The sequence below is a fragment of the Telmatherina bonti genome (genome assembly GCF_933228915.1).
Source record: "Telmatherina bonti genome assembly, chromosome: 11".
Lineage (NCBI taxonomy): Eukaryota > Metazoa > Chordata > Actinopteri > Atheriniformes > Telmatherinidae > Telmatherina > Telmatherina bonti.
This window is the reverse complement of record NC_136629.1, coordinates 23,754,900-23,774,859: the sequence shown is the minus strand read 5'-3', so window position 1 is coordinate 23,774,859 and position 19,960 is coordinate 23,754,900. Positions and strand designations below refer to the sequence as shown.

Here is a 19,960-nt window from a genome sequence, read left to right as displayed (position 1 = left end):
TACTTTTCATATATTGCTATACAGTTAATAAACACCAACTTAACTAAAGATAATTGTTATAAATGGTGTGCATGATGTCATATGTTTATCGTAACATCAGCAAGGGTGAAAAAATTATAATTAGAAAAATGCAACATGGGAAAAAAAAGGAGAAGAGAAAACTTAGGGAGGTTAAAGATGATTGCCAATTCTTTAAAGTATAATTAATAATTTAAACACTAGGGGGAAAAAAATGGAAAATAACCTACTTAAATAACTGAGCTCTTCTCCGAATGAAAGTGCTCTGAAACTGCAGTAAAACAAATATGCATGGCAAAATCACTTTTCCTTAAAATTGTTTTCAGCCACAACAAGACAATGTGTGTGGAATGCAGCTGAGTAAAGCTAACAAGTCTAAGAGGCTAAACCTCAGTGGAAGGCTTAAAAAGCCAGTCTAAGTCTAGTTTACCAAAACACCAAAAGCAGTGCAAATGCTGTCCATGATCTTGTGCTGATTCAAGAATTTAACCTCAAGCTACACACTGTGATCGCTCATGGCTGTAATTATGGCTATAGTTCAGAGAAAGAAACACATTAAGAAGCACAATGCATTTCCATCAGCTAGCTGCCTGCTTTGAACCCCAAATTATCAAAGTAAATGCTCAAACCACCAGGGGACACTTAGCTAAGAGCATCAAAGCAGCGCCTGGAGGCAGGAGCTGGGACAGACCCTGTTTTACTTCATGGTGGACCACAGACTTGATCCCAAGAATCAAATACACCCAAATACTGTAATTCATGAACTTTACTTCTTGATGCAGGCTGTGCAAAGTGACCCTTGTGAAGAGGAATTATCAGCTCCCTGTAGGCAAAGTGTGCAGAAGCCCTGTTTGCAATTAAAAGGTGGTAAAAGACAAACAGGGAGACCTGTGTCTACTTAAATTCCCATAAATGAACAGAATATATTTAACTAGGTCATTTCTGATGTTCCAGACAGAGATCACACTAAAAAGAAACATAAAATAATACATATGATGTGTTTTGTGCAGGATATACATCTGTTAAAGAAACACACTCCTTGCCCCTTTTTACAATGCATACACTAAATGCTCCTTATTAAGTTAATTAGGAAGTCATCTGCTGTTATGGAAACGTAATTTCGATTTAATCTTTTACATTTCAAAAGAAGTGTATTTCATCTCCACAAGTCCTAAGTAAAACAGGAGGGGTCTCACTTCTGGCTGCTTCTCAGATTTCTATATTTTTATCTCCAATGTAAACTTTGAGCCAATGGCAAATATTTTCTTCAGTTCTGTGAAAAGTTACCATCTGCCAACCAGAAACAAGTTCAACCTTCACATAAACCGGGATGCATTAAGATTCATCAGCTACTGTGTAAAATTAAGATGTAAAAAAAACAAACTTATGTAAAAGCCTTAATGTGCTGCTGTATTGTATAGCTTTTACATAAAAACCAAGGTTAATTCATTGTTAATCAAAAGACCACTTCAGGGAAGCTGTGCAGAACAAAAATAACCAATAACATATTTTTGTGATGAAAGTGCTGGAAAAAATATCTACAGTGACATAAAGAAGGTATAAAAATATAGAATGGGAAGAGAAAGCAAACTAACATTACTCTTAATATGAAGAGATTATGAATTTCTGTTAAAGAAAAACAAAAAAAACTGATAATGGAACATCTTAGTGCTGCTACTGTAAATGCATTTCAGTAATTTAGATGTTGATATACTTTATAAATGACTAAAGTGGCAGCAAAAACTATTCTGTGAGATTTAAAACAGCAAAATGCCACAGATTTTAGATTACCTCTATAATTACTTTGAAGAAAATCACTACCCTTTGAAAACATTCTTACAATGATTTGTCTGGCACACCAGGAGTATGTCTGATGAGAAAATACCAAATGAAATATACTTAATGTTTCAGAATTCTTCTTTTTGATTTGTGTAGCCTGATATTTAGTCAGAATGGCCATTTTATCTTTTATCAATTGGGGGAAAAAAACTAAAAAAAATAATTAAAGAAAAGCTTAAAGTATGACAAAATAAAATTAAATAAATAAATTGTTAGTGTACAGATTTCAAGAATCACCTACAGCCCACTATAATCTGAAGGTCTACACGTGTCCGACTCCCTGCCAGCCACCGAGTCTCAATAAACTGTAACATTATGCACATTTGCTGCTTATCGCATCAGGTATGCATTAGAACGTTGTAACGTGAATCCTCTCTATCTTTTCTGGGTTAGGATGTCATTTCTCGTTATTGAGTGCATGACAACGGACACCGAATCTTGTGGCTGAGACATACAGAAACCCCTCACTCTCTGTGTGTCCAGACTTTCTCTAACGTGTTGCTAAATATTTTGACTGATGTTGTTTCCTTTATGGCTCGATGCAGTTTTTGTGGCTTTTCCATAGCTGTAACGGTGACCGAGCCGTTGATTAGGCCTGACGCCTTTTCTGTGCCCGCAGTACACGGTGTATGGGAAGAGTGGTCACCGTGGAGCCTGTGCTCATTCACGTGTGGTCGAGGTCACCGCACTAGGACTAGGATGTGTGCTCCTCCCCAGCATGGAGGCAGGGCTTGTGATGGACCTGAGACCCAGACTAAGCTTTGCAACATAGCCCTTTGCCCAGGTATCATCTGTCTGCTATATCAATCTATTCTTGCTAGCAATATTAACAATTATCTCTCAATGTTTGACGGGAGGGCCGTGAGGGTAAAATTCAGGAGGTGAACTCCTTTTAAATGATCAGTTCCTTAGAATGTTTGGTGATTATCTTACAAAGAGCCGTGCAGTCAATAATCAATGCAGTACTGCAAAGGTAAGTAGAAATCTGAACAAATGCAGGATTTTGTGGCCCATTTAAAGTAATTTTCCTTGCACACTAATGCAGTTTAGGAAAGCCTGTTGAGAGTAAATGCTGTAATACTGACATCAAAATCACTTACCTGCGATTGCCTGTGAATGGTAAGCAGATTAGCGATGATGAATTTTTCTACATAGTAAATGTTCGCAGTGCTCTGGAAGCGCAGACTCAGTAAAAAAACCATTCAGTCCAGAGGTTCTCTTCATGCCAAGCCAAGGAGACAACTAACTAATAGTTTTCTGCAGGCTGTGAATGTCTGACATTTTCACAACATAAATCATAATATGAAGATACCTTTCCAAATCCATTTTTTATATCTCATTATCCTTTTGCCTTTGGCTATTTTTTAAGACATTCTGGCCTGTGAAAGGAAATAAAGCAAAACAAAACCCGCCTTAGTGCATTTCTTTGAGGTGGATAGATACCGATGTAACATTTTGCCCTCCACTTAATATCTGTTTTATTGGCTTTCAGTCTTAGAGAGAATAGAAATCTGAATATCTCCTCCCGTTTCTGTTTGCCCTCTTTTTTTCCCTTCACTTGGGACGTGCTTGTTGGGTTGTGGTTGGTGCCTCAGTGGACGGACAGTGGCAGGAGTGGAGCTCTTGGAGCGATTGCTCGGTGACCTGTGCCAATGGCACTCAGCAGAGGACCAGGCAATGCTCAGCAGCCGCCCATGGGGGATCTGAATGTCGCGGTCACTGGGCAGAAAGCAGAGAGTGCCATAATCCTGACTGCACAGGTAAAATCCTGAGCCTCTTAATTCTATACAAGCTTTCATCTCTAAAGTAGAAATCATGATTTAAATCTGGGTGAGAGGGGGAAAAAAAATCAAATCATCTTATACCCTCATAATTATGGTTGTGCTTGTCAAGAAATGCCATGATCACTGCTGCGTTCTGATTGAATATTTAGCCAGATTTTACTGAGCTTGCACACTCTTTCTCTTTCCTTCTAAAATCCCTCATAGCAGGAATCAAAGGACTGTTGTAAGAATCAAGAATTATATTTAAGACCACGCTCTATCAATTGGATTTTAAAAATCCAGTTAGATATTCTATATGCTTTTCACATAATTCATGGTTTGCTGCCCAAAGTGTCTGTCAACACTATAGAGGTATTAGAAGCTCAAAGACGTCAGCTTAATGGTCTCGATCAGGCTTTGAATTGTCTGATCATGTAAAGGGTCTGAGCACTCTCATAATCTCTTGATGCAATTTTTGCTGCAGCTGTGTAAAACAGCAAGGTTTTTCCCCCGCTGTATTTCACTGGTGTGTGTGTGTGTGTGTGTGTGTGTGTGGAATGTCACTCCAAATGTTGAGAGCCAACCCTGTGCTCTTTTTGACCCCTAAATGAGCAATAAAAGCTTGTAAAGGCATAATTTTGATTTGTGCTTATTATGATGAAGGAGGAGACGCTGTTGTTTGCCTCAGAGTGAGATGATACATTATACAATTTATTCATTTAATGAGGCCCACCTATTTAGCAATTCTCATGTGTTTCCAAGACGGGAACATCAAACATTAGTTGGACAAAACACATCATTTAACAAGTCAGCACAGTGTCCATGATGGCTCAAATGAACTGCCTGGACACATTTCGAGGTAAATATCACAGCACCTTTCAGAAATACACCAACAATAGTTGTTTGAATGATTTGATATCCTAAAAGGGATTTATTTGAAGAAAAGAGTCACAATATAGATTAGGGTTAGCCAAACAAGTGGAAAAAAACGAGACCCATGCAGGATTTCAATTCAATATAACGTGTTTGCGAAATTGAAAGTATTTCTGCTGGACTGCTGGCACAATGAGCTCTTTGAAGCACATGAGCATGCATCTGTTCAAGGAATCAGCTGCTCTGGTGTGAGCAGAGGCATCAGTATCTGCTGGGATTTGAGCAATGTCTTACAGATCGTTTTAGCCAACAGGTCATGATGGTTTCTGGTTTGTTTTTTTTTTTTCCCCTTCCTCCGGATGCAATCCTGACAGAAGTTAGTTGTAGGACATGAAATGTGGTCACATTTGTGGAGGAAGGGGAAAGTGGAGGTTAAAATAAGAAGTTGAGTGTGTTTCCTGGTTTTGTACCTCCCTATTCAGACAAGGACATGTGATTTACTTCATTGCTGAAGGGGAGCTTTGTAGTGTGTGTATGTGTGTAATACTCAGTTTAACAGTGTTCATTACAAGGGCATAAAACATGCTGCTAGTTTTGGAAAGTTCAGCATAAATGTGGTTTAAAATTGGCCAAGTGGTGTGACCAGTCGTGATTCCAAGAGCAGCTTTCTTGGCCATAAACTACATGATAGGGCACTCTTTATCAGTATAAACTTGATTTTTAGAGGATTGCAAACAAACTGTATCTTACATTTTGCACATAAAATGATAGATTTTGGACATAAAACACTTTAAAAGACACATAATAAATGTTTTAAGGCACAAGAGTAAATATTCACATTAATTATCTTGTGTTTTGGGAGTTATTTTACACATTTTATGCCTGTGTGAGTTTCTTACTATGAATGATTCTGTTTTAGCAAATGGCCAGTGGAATCCTTGGGGTCCGTGGAGCGGCTGCTCTAAGTCCTGTGATGGTGGATGGCAGAGACGTGCCCGGGTTTGTCAGGGGGCAGCGGTGACTGGGCAGCAGTGTGATGGCAATGGAGAAGAAGTCCGGAAGTGCAGTGACCAACGCTGTCCAGGTAAATCTTAGGGTAAAGAGAATTAGGTCAGGGTGTTTATGGTGAAGCTGAGTGAAAATGAACAGATAAATATGCAAAGTAAATGACATTGTTTTTTGGAACACAGTACTAAAATACATGCAAATAAGATGGAGAGTCTTTGTTTTATCATGAAATTGTGTGTCATACACTCATCCACTGCACGAGTAAGTGCATCATTAAACATACAGTTGGAACAGTATTAAAAAGCATTTTGTTAAACATTGACCATAGATGGGTGCAAGGAACACATAGGAAAAAAAGAAAAAAAAATACACAAAATGGAGACAAATCAACCAAAAAGCCCCCCAGTAATCCACTGACTGATATTTATCTCGCAATATTTTCCTCTCACACTATCTTGGCTTTACAATGTAGAGCAGCTGCACCTTATCTTGTATGTGTATGTCTTCTCTCTTTTAAGTTTCATTTGCAGATCAACCATTTAGATACAGTGATTTCAAAATGAAGCTTGACTTGTTTGACACCTTACACAAATACTTTAATAGTCAAAAATAATTTTTGATACACATAGCAGTAGGAAACCTTTATAAATAAATAAAGACATATATGAAAAAATAGATATTCTTAAAATTGAGCTATGGTCTCATTCTGTTTGCTAACTAATGGGTCACAACCAGAGTTATCTTCAGGCATTTTTTAACTGATGTTTCTGTAAGTTCAAGTATTTTTTCACTCTGTGGCAATGTCATTGGAAGGGTTCTGACAGATTAAGATAACCGTTACAAGTGAAAGGAGATATAAATCAAACATTTTACTCCATCTATGTTCAGAACCTAGATTCAATTTTCTTTGACTTTGTCACAGAAATATATTTTAGCAGAAAGGTTCTCAGGACAAACTGAAAAGTAAGAAAAAAAAAAGATAAAAAAGCTCATTACATGATTTGCAAAATAGTTTTTTTTTTTTAAATCTTCGACAGAAATTCCTTTAATGTCTCAGTTCCATGAAGTAGTTTCCACTTAAACATGAAAACCCTCCATGTCACGTCTAAACTAACCCCAGTTTAAAAAGAGGGATCATTTCATTGTTATGCTGCCATGTTCGCATTCACTGATACCATGCTGCTTTGATCTCCTATATTTCCATACCTACTTGTGTGGAATATGAAGAAATACTTGCATCATATGAGAAATACAAATAAAAGCACTTTGCTTTGCCTTTGCTTCACTTATATCACTTTTCTCTTCAGCTCCGTATGAGATTTGTCCAGAGGACTATGCAGTGTCAATGGTGTGGAGACGGACCCCTTCAGGGGAGCTGGCCTTCAACAGATGCCCACCCAATGCCACAGGTAAGGACCAAAGCAACGTACACGCTACTGTTTAATGTCTGTGTTTTTGGTCTTTTTCTCTCCTCTAAGTTTGAAAGTGCAACTAAACAATAAAATGCATTTTGATACTGATGAGGAAACAGCCTTTTGTTAGAAATGAATGTCATAGATTGTCTTGAATTCGGCTTACTTTCATTAAATAGCCGTTTGAATCACACTAATTTACTAACAACTGCAAGCATCATTGCGCAGTAGGGAGAATTACCCTGCAATTCTAGTCTATTGTTATAATATCATTGTTCGGGTTTGCTTTTGATTTAACCACTGTGTGATGAATAATACTAGATTTCTGCACCCACAGAGAGCAGTCCCTAAATATAGAAAGTATACAGGCACCCCTTTTGTTATTTTAAGTAGCTGATCTTTGCACGGTGGGTTATACCAGCAAGACATAATAGCATAGCTATAGGTGGTATCAAATGTGTTTCTCTTTCTATATAAAAGGGCAAATATCCATTTAGTCCATTTCCACGTGCAGTGATGCATCTTAAGGCTGTGCCTATGAGTCCACAGCCTGTGCTCTAGATGAGAAAAGTTTTTAACTGTGATATTGGATTCGTTGTTAAAGAAAGCCACTCTGAGGTCTGCAGTCTGAGGTTTGACATAAATCAGATGCAGTAATATGTGGACTGAGAGAAATGGATGCAAGTTCTGTTAGAAAGTGACACTAATGCCCAGCTCTTGAAATTAAAAGCACTGTGGATAGACAAAAGGAGTTCAACATCTGATAAATCTGCTGTGATCCAGATTACTTTTGTTCTAGCTGAAGGTCATTTTGCTGACAAACAAACAGGACAATAAGGAGCTGATGGATGCGGCAGCTGCGTGTTGGATTGGCACAGTAAGCAGGAGTGAAATCGTCTGATGTTCTTACTTGACATTTCTTCCACAACCATAAAAACGGCTAACTGGGAAACTTGTAACAAGCCCACTGTTATTCACAGATGGCTTACCTGCGGCAAAGTTAAGCAGAGGAAGATTTAGTAGCATGACATTAGCTTTCTGCCTCGGCATTAGTTTTACAGCCAATAATTTTTGTGACATATTTTAACTCACATCGCAGGAGTGTGTGTCTTTGTATTGTACATAGCTGCAAAAATAATACTTTTACTGATTCAGAATCTAATTAACATAAAAAATGTCTCAATGAGAAAGGCCAGGCAGTGTAATGTTTGACTCATGAGTGAGTGTTTTCTAATTTGTTTTAATTATGTCTTATATTAGATTTGCAAACTGTGAGAAATCAGTTCTGTTCTTTGTGATTTTGAGTGCTGCTGGATTTGGAATATTTTTATGCACCTAATCTACAGCACACAAATTATAGTTAGCCTTAAATGATTAATTGTCACTCTGTATGAGAAGCACAACAACAGCATGAAGATATGTTTCATGTTTAATGAGTGTCCTCATCTTCAAAAAAATAAAGATTATAGAAAATAATTCAGGTCAGGTTTAATTTAATTGTAATTTAATTGACACTTCGGTTTTACAATGCCATCATTGGAAACCCATATAAATAAATAAATAAAAACACTAACCTAACCTCTGACCTGCAACATAATCAAACCTAAATGAGAAGCTGTTAAGGTGCAGATTGTCCCTTTTTCCAGGTCAGTCTAATATGCACTAGCTCCTGATAACAGGGCGAAGCAAAAATGAAATATTGATCCGCAAAAGCAGCACAACAAAACAGGCTGCATGAATGCAGGTGGTGCAAAGCATCCAAATGTGTTAAGGGGCTTCAGCACCTACTCAGCCATTGTCACCGTCGTCATCAAGGTCATCAGAGGAGCAGTGCAGGGCCATCAGCACCACCTTGGTGATCATGGAGGACAGCTGCCATCAGAGGCAAGATGCGAGGACAAGATGAGAAGATACTCACATGAAGCAAGTTGATTTGTTCCAGTTGTATTTATCAAACAAAGACTTGTGCATTTGTACACATATTTTGTACAGGATAAAACACAGACTGAAGAAAAGTCAAACGTAAATGAACATATTAAAGTAGAATCTAAAGAAGGTTTCTTGAATTTCTGTAGTTTAGAGCACAAAAAATGCACAAGCACCACCACAAGCATCCTGTATCATTTTTATCTGAAGATAAAGTCAATATAATTATTTAATAACAGCAGCAAAAGCATGATGTCTGATAATTACTATTTTAGTTAGGGTTTTTAACTATATAGTGTGTCATGCAGCTTTAACTCCACTGACACCTGAAGTTACTAATTATTTTGCTTTAGAGGTTTTGCTTCTTAAAGTTCATTTTCCATTATTTATGTGATATGTAATGAGCCCTAAATCTCAATTATCAATTAAAGTTCAAACCATCCAACTGAGAGAGGGAGCAATTAAAGCATCAAAAGCATGAAATTTACAGACTGTTAAATAAACACTTCACAGGTTAATGCTAAGAAAATGATTCTGCAGTTTATGGCAAGTAAATGGAAAAAAAAAGCATCCATTAGATCTAAAGTGGTTATATGAGCATTTTCATGTTTCTGTGAGGTATGTAGACATTTATTGGCCTTATAATACTTGATAACTGTTATTTTTCAAGGAAATTGTGTGATTTTTTTCTTGTTTTGTTTTTCACAACTTATCAGAGATAGTTGGCCTGACTTTTCTCAACCTTCACAGTTATTAGACACTGATTTAACTTTCCATCTTGGGAGAGGGATGTTTGAATAAAAATTCTCCTTTAATGGGACCCAAGTTCAGGATGCTGTAAAAGTAAACAGTGGCAGGTCAATGCCTCGGTGGAGTGCAGCCTTGAATTTGATCAAGCGCATCTCCAGTGACCTATATTTCATACTCAACCTACTCTACATACTTCACTGATGATGCAAGGACAGATGACAGATTGGTGAGGAATCTCAGTGAAGGCCTCAAGTTTCTATCTCTGACCTTGTTTGATCTCAGCAGAGATCAAAGCCAAGAAAGATCCAGTTCTAAATGGCTGGAAGAAAATTAAAGAAATCCTCAGTGATACGTTCACTTTGGTCTTTTAAGAAAAGTGCAGCTTAGTATATGGTGATAGCAGTTGTGGACTGAAGATATTCTGGAGCAAATAACCCTCATACATAACCAAAATAGTCCTTTTTTTCTGCAGAATTATTGAGAAAATAAAAATAAACTTGGGTCAAGGCCATTCCTCATTAAAATACTGCCATGTTCACATTCAAATTACAAAGTGTGTACATTTGAGAATTCTTGTAAAAGCAGGTCATCTTAGTGTCAAATACTAACATTTATCTCGTAAATAGTCTACCTCTTCTGGTGTTTCCTCAAACTCATCTTTTGGATTAATACATAGAGACAATTTGCGTCATTCTTTCGAGTAACTGCTATGCTTGTGAATTCCAAACAATTCTTAAACGCAGTCGTTTTGCTTTGTGTCCTGTAGTCATTTTCCATTTAAACAAGCTGCCCTTCTCAGTTAACAGTGACATTTAGTAATGTCACAGCCAAAAACACTAAATGAATGCCCAATCTTCCTTTAAAATAATCGTTCTCCCATTCCTTTCAGCAATAAAGGCCGAAAGTTTTCTTTTGATTCATGGCACCGTAACATTAATCACCCAAGTGAAGCTAGCTTTGAAAGAAACAGATGCTCAGCACGGTGTAAAGCAGCAGGCCTCTGCTGCTGCCCCGTGGGCTGTCTCACGGTGCTGCATGGGTGCCCCCAGCATATAGGGATGTTTTGTGTGTACTCATGGCTTTGGTGCATATCTCCAAGCCGTAGCTGTGGAAAAGGTGGGCGTAGGAGGTGTGGCTTTGATCTCCTCCTGTCTGTGTGTATTAGTCTGTGAAAGATGAAGAGAGGGAGAAGGAGAAGGCGAGTGAGCAAGCGATAGCAAAGAGTTTATGTGAAGCATGTTTGCCTGGGGAAATGTTTTGTACTGTGGGAGTTTTCCTCAGGATGTCAAGCACCTGTGTTGGAGCTGTAGGGGGATGTGTGAAGTGCACTCCACCCGGTCGACAGCTGGGAAGGTGTGATGTTGGACCCTTATGTTGGCTGAACATGGTGATGTGGGTGGGTTTTGGGTGGTTCTTCTATTTCAGGATCCCAGTTTAAATGCCTGACAGCTATCACAGCTGAGCTGTGGCATGTTTGAGTAAACAACTGTAAGTTTTTATTATCACGGCACGCAATGCGCATATTGAAAGCGTTGGGACTGTGTGCTGTGTTGTAATAAGTTCTGTTCAAACATATTTGAACAGAACGCAGCAATTCTTTGTCTGCCTCTTTCTATGAAAAATGTTGTTTCAGATTCAGCAAACCTTAATGAGAGTCACAGATTTTGATGCTGAGTGATAAAAAGAGACAAAGTGGGGAAAAAGAAAAAAAGTCTCATGAAAATTTTTTTTTCTCTCTCTCTCTCTCTTTTCTTTTTGTCTCGCCCCTCTCCACTCCACTAAATCCGCATCTCCTTTTCTCCTGCCTATCCCTTGGACTTAATCCCCCCCTTCACCCCACCCTTACGGCTTTTTTTTATTCTCTCTCTCTCTCTCTCTCTCTCTCTCTGCGCCTGCTCATCTCCTCTCTCATCCCTTCCTCACTGAATCTCCTCTCCAAATCTGTTGCCATCTCCATCCCTCTCACAGGCACCACTAGTCGACGCTGCTCTTTGGATCACCGTGGTATGGCCTTCTGGGAGCAGCCCAGCTATGCTCGATGCATAACAAATGAATTCAGATACTTGCAGCAATCAGTAGGTGCAAAGTCAGCTTCCTTTCACAGCCTCTGTTTCCAATGTATCATAAATTACCTCCCCAGTGTTTTCCCAATGCACGCCATTTTCATCACACAGTAGTCAAAGATTAACAACTTTCAACAGAATAGCAAATTAAAATACAGATTTGGTCTTTTTTTTCCCTTTTAATGAATGCATATTCTCATATCCTTAAACATGTCTGATTTATAGTTTTTGGCAAGTTCTCATTTATGTCTTTGTTCTTTGGCTGTAGCCCCCCAAACAAGCTAATTACTTTCATTGTTGAATATGAACTGTTCTAATAAATTACAAAAAGCATTTTTCTCTGTTGTAAAATGGGCATTAGGGTCATTAAGGGACCGGAAGACAAAAATTCAGGGGAACTTAATGAAACTATCTTTGAAAATAATTTGTTTTCTGCAACTCTGTTTCACTGCTGCTTTTGTTGCTTGCGTGGTGAGACATTTTAGAAAGAGGTTGAACATGTTATATTGTGCTATTTAACATAACTTTTTTTGGCATTATTGCACTTTACAAAGCTAGAAACACAGCAATGGTTCCACAGGAATATGTCACTTTCTAACTCTCCATCAGCGTTAAAAATAAAATCATTTTATAAAAGGCTAAAATAGCACATACAAATAGTTCTGCACCGGTGAATGGATATTTATGAACATAAGCTCTGTGCAATGATGTGAAATGTCATTTTACTGTGCAATTCCTGCCTAAATGTGTGTCTTCTGCTCCAGTTAACTCTTTTATTCATATTGGCTCATTTCAAAACATCCGTAAGGCAGAATATAGTTCAGTCTGGCTTAGATATAAGTGTCAAATAAAGGGCTTTAGAGAGCAAAGTCTTTCTTCCTGATTTTTTGCACTTCATTTAATCTAAATGTGCAGCTTAGCAAGGATCTTCAAAAGAGTAAGAGGATGCCTCAAGTTCTGTCTTCTCCTGTTCTTGGAGGTTCAGGGGCACCTTGCGAAGGGCCAGAGGATGCTGGCAGGAGATGGGATGTCCCAGGTCACAAAAAATCTGCTTGATCTCACCCAGAGGAGGAACTTTTATGCTGGTGACTTGCTGTCTTCAGTGGAGATTCTTCGCAATGTGACAGAAACCTTCAAGAGGGCAAGCTATGAGCCGTCATCTGATGATGTGCAAGTAAGTGGACACCAGGATTCATTCCTGAGGCAGGAGTGTGCAAATGTCCATTTGCATTGTTTTAGCAACAATATCTTCAACAGTAATGCTTTTTGATAGCAACGGGGTTAGATTCTTTCTATCATGTCTGAAATTACACAAAGACTGACAAACCCATCTCGTGGCTTTATCATATCTGGAGATCTTGATACACTCTAAGCTGTTTCATCTCATCATGTTGGGGTTAACTGCAGTCTGATCCTCCCTATGTCAATAGGATGATGGAGATTATCACCAAAGCCCCACCTCCATCTCCAATAAGACAATTTATGCCTTCAAGCCAGAGACATTTCTAAAGACTTCCTTCTCAGGCCTCTTTTTGGTGTTTAGGATGTCCAGCTGCATGCTTGATACAGCTGACGTATGTTGTTGTTTTCCTCATGCTAATTCTATTTATCTCTCTATTTTTATTTGTTTAGAGGGAAAGATAAACAGAAGGGAGATAATTGATACTCTCTCTGTGACGGTAGCAGCAAAACAAAATTTGAATATTGTAGGCGTGTGTGTATGTGTTAGTGATTAATCTAGTACCCGTTTATCACTCCTTTGTTAGGTTCTTATCTTGCTCTGTTGGGTTATCAAGCTTGTTTTCCTGTCATTCTTCCCCACAGAGATGCAAGGAATTGTACAAGGAAATAGGACAAATGGTTGTAATCCAGCAACCATTTTCCATAAAACTAAATAATCTCTGCTTTAATGACTTAAAAGTTCTCTTTGTAAGTCCCAAATCACACAGTGCAGTATCTGCTGACTGAGCATTTTTATCATATTATATATCTCTGTATTGTTGGGACTGTTTAGCAGGTTTCAACAGGAGGAAGTATCAGCATAAATAACATCCATAAAAGCAACAAAACCCTCCTGTTTAAGTTACATGTACATCAGACTATTTGAGCTATAACTGTAACATGGTAAGGATGCATCTTTTGCAAAAGGTAAGCATGTAGGTAATAAAAACACAAAAAAAAGATTACTCAAATTACTTCATCATGCACTTCCAAAGCGCAGTGATATTTGGGCAACAAAATGTCAGGGATCGTTTTTCTTAGTTTCTGCTGCTTTTATGCACATTTATCAGCCGTTTCCGCTGGCTATAAGGCGTAAAGTCCTTCTAATATCCCGTGGAAATGAAACTCAAATGTGCTGGCCATGGATGGAAAACCTGACCCCATTCAGCCATTTTCCCCACCATAGAAAATCTATGAAATGAGAAGAGCATCCTGTCTCTGGTTATTAGGAGAACTCTATAGTGTGTGTGTGGGGTAGGCAGGAGACCATTCAGCCAGCCCAACCCCTCTGTGTGCTTGTGCGCTAATGCAGTGTTAAAGTGGGCACATTACCACCAGAGGGAGCATAAGCATTCAAGTAGAAAACAAGATAGCCTGTGTCAAGAGAGAGAGCCACTCCCTCAGGCACATTGTAGACCAGACGAAATAACAAGGCGAAAGATCAGACAGGGGTCCTATTACTACTGTAGGCATGCACCCCAAGCAGCCCCTGTTTTCCACTGCTGAAGAAGACAATCCACACAGCTGCTCAAACATTCCCTTTCATCTTTTCTTTCCCCTCTTTTTTCTGATTGCAGCTTGTGCTCATCTCCTGTAGCAATAAGTGTTTGCTGCAAGCGGCAGGAGGTTTTAAGGTGTATTTCTGTTTCCAAGCTGAACCATAAATTCCCTTTTTTTTTTTCTTCTTTCGCTTGCCACCATGGTTCCAGCTGAAAATTTCCCTGTGCTTTCAGCCCCTGCAGGGACCATCATTATCCCTTTATAGAAAATCCATGTTTTCCTGCATTCACAAATGTCAGTATATTATACATAACAGTTCTTTTAGAGCCTATGGTATCAGGATTTTAAAAGCAGCTTGCTGCAGAGCCTGTAATACTTTGTGTGGGTGTATTATGTGTGTTTTCTCTTTCATCGTTTCCACAGAACTTTTTTCAAATCATCAGCAACATCTTAGAGGAGGAAAATAAGGAGAAATGGGAGGATGCGCAAAAGGTAAGCATGTGGCAGGACAATGAATAATTCAGATTTCTTCATGAATGTTGTTTGCTCCAACATTCAACTCCATGCATGTTTGCACTAACTCCATCTGAATAGCCGAAACAAAGAGAAGTCAGCTTGGATTTGGTATAATGTTACACTTCTTCATACGAACATGAGGTCATTTAGCAGGTGTGACATCTGGCCTGATTTTGAAAACTTGTTCCTCAGACCTCCACTTGGTGGCAGCAACACTGCCACAGAAAAAGTCCAGCCATTAACACTGCAGGACTCATTCATCCTGCATGCATGTTTCACCCAGCCTATGCAGATTATGGCAACCAGTTTGATTAGACTTGTACTTAAATTAGAATTTAAACTAGAAACAAACAGTGAAGACAATTCATTGCTTGTGCTACTGCAGCTAAGACTCTAATTCCCTTGTCTGCATTAAATAGAAACAAAGTATAGTAACAAAATCTGTTTCACTCTCCTCAACAAATAGAAGCAGCAACACACAGCAAGACTGCAGCAAAGTTGTATGTAATGGAGGCGAGCTGGACTTGGTGTGTATCTATGAAGGCTGGCTTTTGCCTATGTCCTCTGTTGGGCACATCTCTCAGCTTGAGAGGTGGCAAATCTCGTTTTCAAAACTGCCACTGGTGTCTGAGACAATGTGAACCCTGAAATCACACACATCCAGACTCTGACAGAGATACCATCTGTGATGACTGCAAGTCTGAAAAGCGGCATCTGCTCAGTTGTCACTTTCACTGCTAAATTGACTTAAATTGGTTGTCACCTGGACTGACATATGACTGAAGTATTGCCTTAAAATAAGTCAGATTGCTCCTTTTTTTTTTTTTTTTTTTTCTTTCTTTTGGCTCAATACCTCCACACCTGATATCTGCTAAGATGGAAGGCAAACACATGGAATTCAAGCATTGCTAAGAGTGCCAGTCTTGGCTGTCTATACGGGCAGTAATTACGTGTTTACTTACTGGAGCTTTAGTTTGGCAGCCCCCAATGGCATGTTGTCTGTGGGAAGAGCTCACAAACAAGCGGTTTCGTCAGTGAGAATGCGTCAGAGACAAAGACAGAACACCCAGAAACCTGACACAATTAATTATTTCTGTAGTTATTTATGTCTGTCTAGTTTCACTACATCACCATTTGAACATAAGTTGAGTGCCGTCGTCTGATTTCAAAAGTCGACGCTTAGACTTCACAGTCAAACCTTTTTTTTTTTTTTTCCTCCGTTGCTGAGTTTAGTTACATTAATGAGCTCACTTTCCGCTGCACCCACTCATAGCATGCTGTGGATATTCAAAACGCTCACATGAAACACCTCACTATGAGGTTTTACTGGCTGGAGATGTGGCTTTGTGCAGAGATCACTATATATTCACCCCCTGTCACTGTTACCATGGCAAGGAAAGGAAGAGCTCTGTCTACACAACCTCCACTGCAGCCATTTCCCTCTGCTGCCTTCACATCTCATGGTTGCTATGGAGACCAGCAGAATGAGCATGACTGCACTCTGCGTCAGACATGCCGGAAGGGGCGACATGATGTGCTCTTCTCCCCCACTATGGCTTTCACTCTGCTGTGTCAGAGGCTCTCGACTTCTGCATCTCGGAACCACTCGCCAGGCTTGGCAGCGTCACATGCGGAGGCATGTGAAAACACACAGAGGAGGGAAATACCTGCCTCAGGTGTTTGTTGAATATCAACTCAGACTGGGGTGTTAATTGCTCAATGCCACTCAGATGCTTTTTTTTTTTTTCTTTCTAATTGCATGGCGTCATCACTGTGCTCACACATTTAGTTTTTGGTCCGACTGTGATATTTGTAACAGCAGGGCATAAATCTATGAAGAATTTGAAATGATGTTGCAGAATCGTTCTATGCTTCTCTTAAAGTGGTAAATAGGACCCTGCCTAAAATGTTGTCATGCACATCACACATCTATACTGCATCCCAGCTTCTCTTTAGATCCTCACCCATGGCCATTAAAATCTCAGTCAGGATGGTGATCCAATCGTTTCAGGGCCATTTATTTAGTGGATTAGAATGTATTAGGTTTGTTTACTTCAGGGAGAGATCTGACCAGACCAGCAGCAGTGCCACTGGTCAAGCTGTGAAGCTGTCCATGGTGCTGAATTCCTGCCTTTACAATCTCTCACTGAGTGCCGATGCCCATGAGGCGGCATGAACCGAAGCAATCGTCCTTAACTTGGCAGGGCCTTTCAGAGGAGAAGCCAACCAGCAACTGTGCTGGCAAAGCTGGTGATTACAGCTCTGAAGCTGATGTCACACAGACAGTTCAATCAGGGTTGTAATAAATAACTGGATTTGTTGCTCCTCTTTAAGTTATTTTCTTTACTATTGAAATAAGCTATAAATTGTGAGATAATATTGAACTTTGTATCTCACTATCATAAGATCTGTGTCAGTTTCAGTTACACACAATATCTATTAATCAAGTACAAGCTGGAGCTTAACTATGAGCAAATGCAAATCAATACTTATAACCTTTAAAAACACACAAGAACAGAACGAATATGTGTCAGTGTAGAGCCACTGTTTCTTCTTTTGCTTTGCAGCCTCTTGCATAATATACTAATAGATTTGTAGGGTATTATATTTAAGGGTTATTAAAAATTCTCTCATTCATCTTTATGCAATGTTTTATTTGTAGACTTGTTTCCACTGTTGTGTGTTTTCTATATTACCCATCACTATTTCATTGGTGAAATAATGGGAGCATCATTCATGTTGGCTGTCCTTTCTATCTTGTCCAGATCTACCCCGGAGCAGTGGAGCTCATGCAGGTCATCGAGGATTTCATCCACATTGTTGGACTGGGAATGAAAGACTTCCACAATGCCTATCTAATGACTGGAAACTTGGGTGAGAATCAGTTGTCCTTCCTGGCCAACCCACAGCCATGTCACAATTTATTTCTGCTTGACGTGGAGACGTATTCCCTGTGCTCTGCTGGCTCCCTGTGTCAATTTTACTACAATCATTAATTTAGGAAAATGGTGCATGGTAAGGTTTGGGGAGGGAAAGAAGGGTAAAATTACTGCAAATCAATAATGGTAAATAAAACGTATCTTGCGGTCTTAATGAACTAAATTCCTCTGAAAATGTTTAACACCAAATTCAATATCACAAATATGCAGCACAGGAACCTCTTTATGATCAATGTTGTTAATTATTAAGGACACAAACAGAAATTTACCTTAAAATAAAATGGAAAGGGTAAAGTGTTTGCACATTTTTCCTCATTATTTAACTGATTCTTCTCTGACTAAAGTCCTTTTTTAAGCATAGAGTTTCTCTTTTCATTTAGTTTCAAAGTTGTTTTTTTTTCTTCAATAGTTCAATTCAACTTGAATGGTCCATTTGAAGGTGATAGTAATTCTGTTTGGCGCTGCACTGTTTGCAACTCATTTAAGAAAGACTTGATTAGCAGATCATGCTCTAGCCTGAAGCCTGTTTTGCACGACTGCTACATAACAAACAAGACTGTTTGTCTGTTGGTTGCAACACTTGTGCAAAAATACTGGAAATTTCTGATGAAAGGCCAACAAAGTACAGTGAAACTAAGGAAGTTGCTTTTTGCAGTTATAATAATTATAATATAATTATTATGACTATATTATAAATAATATGATATATATTAAATCATGATCATAGCTCCAGTTTTTTGTTTTTTCAGTCTGAGATTAAATCATGAGTAATTTATCTCTCTGTCAGTGTTGCTGTGGGTTCTTTTAGCTTCTGCTGCCCTCCCTCCAGGATTATATCTTCTCCAGTCATGAACATCTCAGGGCCTTACTTCTTTCTTTCAAAAATGGAATAATCAAACACTGATCTGTTTCTTTTTTCTTTTTTCTTTTTTTTTTTTTTTTTTTCCTGAACGCGCATGTGAGCCTGAACCATTTTGCTTTAGGAGAGATTTCACCCTTGTATTCTGAACAATAGCTACCATTTGACCGACTTCCAACAAATACCCATATTGTGCAGCTCTTTATGCTCTGATTATGATTTTCCATAATGGTAAATAGTTAGCAGCCCACCAGAATAGCATACCAAACATGGTTAAATGAATGCACCCATCAAGATGCCATTATGAAACAGCAACAGAGTCGAATTAACTAATGGATTTTGGACTTGGAAATAAGGTTTGAGTGTGTTTCATAATGCAGAGCATTACTGACTTCTTATTGAAGTTGTGAGAATATTTTCCTGCTTTTCTCCTTCATTTCTTTTTAATACACTTTTTCAGTTTGACTTAATAGCAGCCATTGAAATTTTTTTTACCAATTCAATGGCAAAAACATCACCACATGGCCTCCACTTTACACACTAACAGAAAGCTATTCTTTTAAACTCATTCTTAATTTTCTAAGATTTTTTCTTGAATGGGAGCATATGTTTTTTTTTAACATAAGTTTTAATATCAAGTACTTGAGTTTCATAAAAAATAAAGCTGGTACATGATGTCACTGTCTGGCTTCTTGACAGACCTCTGGGAATATGGGCTCAGTTGTGTCAATCTATCAGATGTGAAATGGCATGATGTCTTTTCTGGCAATAATGGAACTTCACAGTGTATCAGTCAAAGAAAGCACTAACTTTTGCAATCTACACACTACTGAAGAGAAAAATAAGAGTTTTGGTTTACTGTGTTTCCTCAAAATTAGGTTTGTCTTACCTCCAACTGTTTTTTAAACGTAACTTTTTCATGTCCTTAAAGTTATAGTATATCTGTGTGGCATCAATTCAAAGAGAGTCACCTAAAGGCATTTTAGAGAAATAATTCAATTCAATTCAATTCAACTTTATTGATATAGTGTCAAATCACAGCAATGCCATCTCAAGACGCTTTACAGAAGGAGAAAAAAAAACATAATGAAAGCCAATTCATAATAGCCTATATAAGAAAATCAACAGATTGAGTTGAGTCCAACTCAATATCCCATCCTGAGCAAGCACACTGGCAACAGTGGGAAGGAAAAAACTCCCTTTTAACAGGAAGGAAACCTCCGGCAGAACCCGGCTCAAGGACAGGCAGCCATCTGCCTCTGCTGTGTGGGGG

General features: G+C 38.7%; 1 protein-coding gene across 1 annotated transcript in view; it reads left to right on the top strand.

Moving 5' to 3' along the window:
- The window catches only part of adgrb3 (adhesion G protein-coupled receptor B3), a gene marked incomplete at both ends in the record, with an annotated part of 105,112 nt that overhangs the window by 50,745 nt on the left and 34,407 nt on the right, over nucleotides 1-19,960 (top strand). Inside the window, 8 exons of the mRNA XM_079248922.1 lie at nucleotides 2,477-2,641; nucleotides 3,453-3,617; nucleotides 5,413-5,577; nucleotides 6,809-6,910; nucleotides 11,558-11,664; nucleotides 12,632-12,826; nucleotides 14,797-14,865; nucleotides 17,655-17,763. Coding sequence (XP_079105048.1) covers nucleotides 2,477-2,641; nucleotides 3,453-3,617; nucleotides 5,413-5,577; nucleotides 6,809-6,910; nucleotides 11,558-11,664; nucleotides 12,632-12,826; nucleotides 14,797-14,865; nucleotides 17,655-17,763 — 1,077 coding nt within the window. The remainder of the gene's footprint in view (nucleotides 1-2,476; nucleotides 2,642-3,452; nucleotides 3,618-5,412; nucleotides 5,578-6,808; nucleotides 6,911-11,557; nucleotides 11,665-12,631; nucleotides 12,827-14,796; nucleotides 14,866-17,654; nucleotides 17,764-19,960) is intronic.